Source organism: Haliotis asinina, chromosome 2 (assembly GCF_037392515.1).
Source record: "Haliotis asinina isolate JCU_RB_2024 chromosome 2, JCU_Hal_asi_v2, whole genome shotgun sequence".
NCBI lineage: Eukaryota > Metazoa > Mollusca > Gastropoda > Lepetellida > Haliotidae > Haliotis > Haliotis asinina.
Window position 1 is genome coordinate 98,782,413 of NC_090281.1, and position 9,161 is coordinate 98,791,573.

The following is a 9,161-nucleotide window of genomic DNA, read 5'->3' on the forward strand; positions in this document are numbered from 1 at the left end:
CGTGTTAATGACTGACAGGGGTTTGGATTTTAATATACACGTAGTTTCTGGTATATGTAGTTGCATAATATAAGTTGCTCACTGGTCAAGAAGGGCTCAAGGACCATAAACAAACACCGAGGAACCCTTGACCAACGTATTTATCTTACCGAACACCTCAATGTTGATTTTTGAACTGTTTGAATGGGTATCGAATAGAACACTTCTGCCAACCTGTGAGAATCAAACGATTCGAATCTTGCTTCTTGCTGATTTTCCCTCAGGTGTTGCCTTACTAAGGTCGCCGTGGTGTATTTCCCCTTCTTAATATTCACAGAGACTATATTTGAACGTTTTGTAAAAATGTATTATTGGAATGCGAGTCAAATCGTTTTTAGCAATCGCTAGATTTTGCAGACGACACAAGAAAAACATATTTCGAGTTATACCCCATCCATCGATTTGCATTCGCGAAACCTCGGTAACTTCAGTGTATCATGCGTGATTCAATTTCATTCGAGATAAAGATATACTACCACGACGTACAGCGGGGTATACTGAAATGTACCTCGTTTGTGAGTGGAAATAGAAGAGCTCTTAGCCAATCACAAAATGGCATTTATGTGTGAGGTACGATAATGTTGAGAGAGAGTGTTGATCACCCTTTACAGGTATATAACTTCCTGGTAGTATGATATACGCGGGAAATCCTGCATCTGAGAAACAGAAAACAGTGGCACTGTATTTATTGCACTTTAAACATAAAGTGGTATTGTTTACGGCTAATCTTCATATCAAATCCTGATGTAAGGTCTTGAAATATTTCACCTACTTCTACGTGTAATCTAATATAGTTAATGTCGTTGTTTTGTCAATACAGACGGTTATACTATGGAGAACATCGTGTACGATTGGGTGCAGCACAAACCAGTGGACTTCAACGACAATCTGGAGTTGCCCCAGTACACTCTGCAAGAACATATCCTTGGAAACTGCACCAAGACTTATAAAGAAAGTTAGTAGTCTCCCTGTCATGTTTAGGCTTACGATGGTCCAATCTTATCCTTGTGAACCCATTTGTTTGGATTAGTACCCGAGACCAATCCCGCGTGCACTGTTACATAAAGACCACAAATACCTATCTTCTGTTTAGGATGCCGGCCAAACAAAGTCCTCCAGTACTTTAGGATTGTCGCACACCGAGATCCTCACATTCAGTTACTCAGATAGCATGGTGCCCATGCCTCATTCCCCATAGCTGACACCCAGGGAGCAATTTACCATAAGCTCATGCTTCTTCCCAGTAGGGAATTTAGAGACGCTGGAAGTGATCCCGAAATTCACACGCACTCTGTGACCTAACTGAGTAATCGAAAACCGAAGTCGTGAATCAGTGAAACCGCTGCTTTGTACGACTCACTTATGTACCATCTGCAGCTACACTACAAATGTAGATACGGTGTAATGTATACATGCACTCAGACATCAATAGCAAAGTACTCAAGCTAGTGCCATTAACATAGGCTTACATTACATACACAATAGGATCTGCCCCAGAAACGTCACAAGCGGGCTGATAAGTATCGGAATCACTTTTTTGTATTTGTTTGTTTGTGATACGTTTCCTCTGCTGCTTCCCCCGGCCCCAACTGATACATATGTAATTGCAAAGGGTGATCTGTTAATGTTCAAACGTTCAAACTTCAAACGTTTTGGAATATCGACCAAAGGGTAAGATATTGCAGTCACCAAGTGAATCTAACATCTGTCGCAGTTTATGTACACTAATGGACAGTAAACGGGGACGTATATTTTCAGCCGGCAGCTTTTCCTGCGTACGGGCGGATTTTATCCTTCAACGTGACGTCGGCTTTTACATCATTCAAGTGTACGTCCCGAGTATTCTCATCGTCATCCTCTCCTGGGTCTCCTTCTGGCTCGACGTTGAAGCTATTCCTGCTCGAATTTCATTGGGCGTCCTGACTGTGCTAACCATGACAACTCAGAGTTCCGGTGCACGTGCGTCCTTGCCCCGAGTGTCATATGTGAAGGCCATCGACGTCTGGATGTCGACTTGTCTGTTCTTTGTGTTTGCGTCCCTGTTAGAGTTCGCCTACATCAATGTTTTAGCAAGAAGGCGAATGCCTTGGAAATGCTTTGGATTTTCTTCAGCGAAGACAGACGAGAGCATCGCTCTAAATGGGGTGAGTTTTTTAATCTGTTTGGGCGTATACACCTTTATTTTAGTTCCTATTTACAAATATGTAGCCGATTTTAAGATGCCTTCTTCATGCATTTCCGATGCATAATCTAAGAAATAGAAATCACTATATAAATTCACGAAGTTGTTCGGGAGTATCAAGTACTGTACTATACTATACTTGTGGAAGCATGCACGTACTGTCACAACAGTCGTCTGAGATGTCAGGCAGACATCGTTCGTATATATGACATTGTAATACCACAACGTTATCACTTGTTGGAGCCAAACGTAGTACGCGATTACACTGATAAACATACTGTGCCATATTAAATATGTCCAACGCATTGTACATCAATGTTTAAGAAAATGTTGACGTTGAAGAACTTAGTATTTAGAATGTGAAGAACGTGATCCTTATTTACGTCTCGCTGTTAGTGATACATTCCCACATGCTGACGCCCAACCACCCACCCCTTCACTCACACTATGTCGACAATGACACGCTTGATGTTTTACTGTGACAGACTGGAGTTGATGCAACGGAGAAGACAGACGTGACCCGGATGTTCGGCAAGATGGGAGCACGGTATGTGGATCGGTTGGCTCGATATGGATTCCCAACAGCCTTCATCCTGTTCAACCTGGGCTACTGGTTAATCTACGTCTTTGTCGAAATGTAGCCATTAGTTGAAAGACTTTGTCGAGATGCAGGTTTGTTTGTGTGGCTCACGATTCCATTGTCAAAGACGAAGCATTCGAATGCATTCGTAAATGCTCCTGAGGGCATGTTGATGGAGGAGCAGAGACCAGTTGGGTCTCTTGTCCCATTGTAGGGGAATGCGCCAAACCCAAAGCATTCTGAATATGATCTGATATTGGTAATTTTTGAGGGTGTATGTAATCTTTTAGCTAAGGATTATTTCTCTTCACCACCTGAGAAACACCTACACATCAGTATCCATATATGGCAGCGACATGCAGTTCGAAAAGCGATTGCCACTTAAACATAGAGAAGGATTCACGTGTGCATTATGAGACGTCACCCTCTTGTGAACACAGTGATATCTTGCTGTGTATGCAAGTATCTCCAGAAGTACGGACAGACATATTTTGCTCAAAAATCAAGAATCAAAACCACACATTTCTGTTCCGTGTTTTATACTCGTTGAGGTGGGGTTGGGGTGAGCATGCTGACGCTGACGATGACGATGACGTGGTGTGTGTAAGAATGAAGCTGAAGATGCCGAGGGTGTCTGCTTCCATCTCTGTAGTGAGAATAGGAAAGGAAAAGACAAATGTTAACTGGTTACCAGACTGATCAAAACATCGAACATGTTGACAATGCCAAATGTTTCTCACAGAAAGCGCATTAATTGTTGATTGGAGTACATTTCGCGCAGTGGTTGAAGTTGTTCTTTGTGTATTTGTGGACATTGTGTTACTTCTCGCGATTTATACATCACAGGTATAAGGGTTGGAAAAGGAATTGGAAGATTTGATACGACATATATTGAAAGATAAACACATAAAACAAAACAAATCCTGGAACATAAATCATCAGAATTCCCTTAGCGAGTCGTAATAACAACTGATAACACCGCTTCAGCGTATTTCTAACGAAACTGAAGAGCCCAACTTTGTCAATAGATATTAGAAACTCAAAACCTCAAATGCCAAACCGAAAAGTATTAACAGTTCTCTAGACATGGAACAATTGAAAACAATGAGCTGCAACATTTCCACATTGTTTAAGATTGTTAATGTTAAACCGTTATGGTAGCTTGTATGGATCGTTGAATGTTAGTGCAGTACTTTGTACATTGATCGTAGATGGTGGGACCGTTTGTTGTGTCATTCTCGTCAATTCTCAATGTTTCATAGTTTTTTCACATTGTTGACAGGATACCTTGTGCTCACACATACTGTTTTGTAACTTTGTATGTAATATATTGTTCAATTTGTTTGTCAGGACGCTTTTGTCCTGTCTGTTCTATATTAAAGCATTTTACAAATGTTTTACATCTGTCTTTTCTAAAGACATAAATGCCACGGATGAAAAACAATTGTTTTCAAAATTGTTTTTTTAAAGTTTAGATACGAACATAACTAAACGAAAAAAGCATTCATTAATATTCCGAAGTGCAAAGGTGAACAGAAGGCTGGACGTAGTTCTGGCCAAGGCATCCATAAATGAAACACTGTGGCCAGAAATGGTACGGACCTTACCCTAGCAAAAGAAATCGGTATATTAAATATTTGGTGCGGTTGAAACATGCCACACAGTATTGCCATGAACTTTGATTATGTCAGCTGTTATATGTACATAAAGAAGTCTTTTCATATGTACAAGAAGACGTATTTGACGTTGTTTTAATACAAAATCATTGTATCATTTTGCACCAGCATCGAATTTTGTACCCCGATTCTCTGTTCACCACTGCCCATTGTAAGACAAACCCCTTGTGATAATTGATATGCACTGACGTACTAGAGAGAGTATAATTTATTGCAAAATTTATATTTTTAGAATGCTTCAAACAATCGTACGCGCGCATATTACTCATACCATGTTCATTTGTTTAATAAAGTTTTGTTGCTACGATACTATGTATTGGCATTTATTTGCTGTTACTGTCTGCTACATCAGTGTACACTGCTTTGCATCGCTGGTTGGTTGTTGTTTAACGCCACAATCAGCAGTATTTCTGGTATAAGTCAGAAATGTGACTACTCGGCCGGGTAATTGGCACCATGTCCATCTTCGCTCTTGGGAGACGTGCATCAACCAGGTCAGTGAACTTGACCAGCCGATCCTGTTCCTACAATTATGAAGAGTTTCTGAAGGCAAGCTCTGACAAGAGCCTTTACGAATATGGACACGTCTGTAAAATTGCAGTGGTAAATTAATAATCTTTATTGTTATCGGTGAAAGTATCCAAAAAATGATCATCCCAGTATTACATTGTTATAGGAAAACTGAGGCACCACGAGAAGAAATAGGATTCGGACACTGTGAAGAAGTGTTTGCCATGTGAACGTAAGTTCAACTATTCAAGTCTGCAGGATTGGCGGTGTGTGATCTTGTGCTAAGGTCACAAATCAGGGGAAATTAAGCAACAATGGTCACCGTGACTCCAGACAATTTCAAGAACGTCTGCTCTGCAGCGAAGCACCCGTGTGGTCACGCTTTAGGCAACTGAGTTTGTGTAAAAGATCGCCGATGTTAATTGTACTGTTCCGTAACAAACAGTACAAACAAAGAAAATTGTCCTTGGGAGAAATGTGTATAAACTTCACGTAAATGTCACCATTTTCAAGTGGGCGTGTATTCCCTTATTGCGTCAGTAGCACGGTGTGCAGTATGTTGTGACCCATTTTCCACACGTCTAGCCAAGCAGAATTTGTCGACGTATTCTATGATTTATCGGCACCCGTGAAGAGCCACCTCCTCGCGGTGGGTGCTGGGTAATGTTAAGTGCTCTTCCCCAGTGTGGACCAGGGGCAGAATGTGTCCACAGCACCCAATTGTTGGTCGTAAGAGGCGACCAAATTGGGCAACCTGTTTGCCGCGGGTTGCGTCCCGTGTCGGTGGAGGACGGTAGTCTGGTGGTTGAGGGCAGTAGGAGACTGAACCATTTTGCTCCTATTGCTAAACACACCACTTCGGCCCTTACTTCACCTAGACGGGTGGTAGAATCGACCCGATTCTATCAATCGGCTGGTCACGCCCTGTGTGTGGACCTTTATTTATTTATCATCACACAAATTGGATTTGAAAATGTTAACCTTTGGTCTTGGCAAAATTGTTTACGGTTTAAAGTATGATGTTTTGCACTTTGCCTAGAGTCTTATGCCAGAAGGCGGTGGATCAGGGGCCAATCTGGTGGATTTGTTAATTCTAACGCCTCTGCTGGAGTATATCATCCGAGTATCCTTGGTGCTGCAAGCTGGAGAGCCACTTTAGCATTGTCCTTGTGATACTCAGTGGTGGGTGGGGAGCTCGGATGATGAAATCTAAAACACAAACCATGGTTTACGAAACCACAAACAAAAAGACTAAACGTCCCCTTGAAAATGATCTTGTTGACAACGACCTCAGACTGTCCAAACCAGTTGATTACTGGCCACGATTTGTTGTCATAGAGACAAATGATTTGGCACCATTAAATTTGAACCCTTTTGCTGTGTCTAAAGGTATCCAAGGCTTTGTCGGCGATGTGAAGAATATTAGAAGATTGCGTTCTGGTGCACTGTTGATCGAATGTGCCAAAAGACAACAGTCGACTAACCTTCTGAACACCAAAACCTTTGTTGGCATTTCCGTTACCGTCTCAGCTCACAAGACGCTCAATACGAGCAAGGGGATTGCTAGAGATCGTGAGCGATTGCTGGCCGACATGTCAGGACTAGATATCGTCTCCGAGATGAAGGATCAGGGTGTACTTTATGTAAAACGTTTCTCAACCCGTAAAAATGGCACAACCATTCAAACTAACACCTATCTGTTTTCTTTTTCGCTACCAAAACCACTGCAGGCAGGTTATTGTAACCTCAGTGTTGAGACATACATTCCAAACCGTCTTAGGTGTTTCAAATTCCAAAAGTTTGGGCACAGTGCAAATACTTGCACATTATCTGTTGTGTGTGCTCACTGCAGTGAAAAGACACACATATCAGAAGATTCTGACAGTAATGACAAAACATGCACATGCAACTGCAACGGGGAACACTCATCACTCTCAAAAGACTGTCCTGTTTGGAAAGAGCCACTGGCTATCAATAGAATAAAATTCAAAGCTCAGAACAAGCACAAAGCTATGCTTACATTGACAGAACGTCAGCAGCCACCTCTAAGTCACCAATTAATCTGTAAGTTGTCAGACCAACCTAACATGGATGACAACAGATACTCCCCAACTTATCTCACCTGCCATATCTACTCAAACAGGAGAATCACTTCCAAGTACATCCCAAATCCAATCACAGGCATCCTCTCATCATGAACCAACAAATTGCGAACACCAAACGTAAAAAGTCAGATTCTTCAAAAAAACTTAGTGGCAGAACCCCTAGGAGATCAGAAAACAAAATTCAGTTGTTCAACAAATATGGATCTCTTGAGGATATGGACGTGTCTGAGAACATCCGCTCTAGGACACACGGTTTGTCACCCACCAAAAAAAGTGCGGGCGGGCCAGATCGCCAATAAATCCCCCCAGAAGATAGTTTATCAGAATAATATTATTCAGAGGAATAAGGACTAATTTGAATGAATTGCAGCTTTTAATCCAGGATTTTACGCTGTCAGCAATCTGTCTACAGGAAACATTTTTTATGACAGACAGATACTCTTGACCTCCGTCATTTCAACGCGTATCATCATTTTTCACTTCCAGGTGACAGGGCAAGTGGAGGATCATCAATCTTGGTACGGCAAAACGTTATACATAGCTCCATACCACTTAAAACAAATCTCCAAGTCGTAGCTGTGCGACTTACATTACAAGTTGCATTTACACTTTGTTCGTAGTATACTCCACCTTCATTCACTGTCCAGTTAACTGATCTGCAAGCTCAATGAATTACCTAAACCCTGTATAATCATGGGTGATTTAAAAGGCCACAACCAATTCTGGGGTAGTACTACTACGAACACCCAAGGTAATTTACTTGAGGATTTTCTTTCAAATAATGACCTCTGTATTTACGATGAAGGGTCACATACATAATATATCCTGGCACAGGAACATATTCAGCTCTTGATTTATTAGCTACTGGCTCTAATCTTTAAACTGAATTTGAATGGTTGGTTCACGATGACCTATATATTTCCCTACAATACTAAAACCTGTGAGCCCATCTAATGTACCTCCATCATCACGACGGAACTTTAAAAAAGCCAACTGGACTCTATATGAGTCTCTCTGTATTGACAAACTTCATCCTGAACATTTTATTACTGTTCCTGGTGCTATAAAATGCTTTTCAGATGTACTCAATGATATTGCTGATGAGTGTATCCCAAAGTCCTCTGCAGTTCCACACATACGAAAACCATGGTTCACTGATGAATGTAAACAGGCTAGGAGAGCACGTGAGAAAGCTGAGCATTATTTCCGTCGCCATCCTATGGTGCATAATTTGAATAAATTTAAAATTTTAAATGCTAAAGCTCGGCGTACATTTAAACAGAATAAACGCCAATCTTGGAAAAATTATGTGGCCAAAATAAATTCACGAACACCTATGTCCAAGGTATGGAACATGGTCCAGAAAATTATAGGTAACGGTATTAAATCTAGCATCCAACATCTTAAGCATGGAGAGCAATTACTTATTATTGCAAATAAACTGGGAGAAACTCTCGCTAAACACTCTTTTTCTTCTAATTACGTGCCTAAATTCCAACAATATAAAAGACCCTAAACCCTATTAATTTTCATTCAGATAATGGGGAAGATTATAATGAACTATTTTCTATTCATGAACTCCATACTGCTCTTGATCAATCTCATGATACTGCTACAGGAGCTGATAACATACATTATCAACTCCTGAAGCATTTACCAGAATCCTGTCTTGAAACATTTCTAAATATTTGTGATGATATTTGGACATCGGGTAACTTTCCTCACTCATGGCGTGACGCCATAGTAGTACCAATACCAAAACCTGGACGTGATCATAAGGATCCGTGAAACTGTCGACCTATTTCACTAACTAGCTGTGTTTACAAGACCATGGAACGCATGATAAATAATCGACTTGTTTGGTACTTGGAAACAAATAACCTTATAACAGATATACAATGTGGTTTCCGTAAAAACAGAAGTACTGTCGATCACCTAGTGCGTTTAGAATCATTTGTTAAAAACGTACTAATTAAAAACAACACGCTGTGTCAATCTTTTTTTATCTTGAAAAAGCATAGGACACATATGGAAATATGGAACATTAAGCGATTTACATGACTTTGGCT

At 40.8% G+C, this 9,161-nt stretch overlaps 1 protein-coding gene across 3 annotated transcripts in view; it reads left to right on the forward strand.

The window, feature by feature from the left end:
* The window catches only part of LOC137274676 (glycine receptor subunit alpha-2-like), a 64,265-nt gene extending 59,479 nt beyond the window's left edge, over positions 1 to 4,786 (forward strand). For all 3 annotated transcript variants that reach the window (XM_067808010.1, XM_067808007.1, XM_067808008.1), the window contains exons 8-10: positions 860 to 994; positions 1,798 to 2,183; positions 2,707 to 4,786. In XM_067808010.1, coding sequence (XP_067664111.1) covers positions 860 to 994; positions 1,798 to 2,183; positions 2,707 to 2,862 — 677 coding nt within the window. In that variant the 3' untranslated portion in view covers positions 2,863 to 4,786. The remainder of the gene's footprint in view (positions 1 to 859; positions 995 to 1,797; positions 2,184 to 2,706) is intronic.
* Positions 4,787 to 9,161: the final 4,375 nt, after the last annotated feature.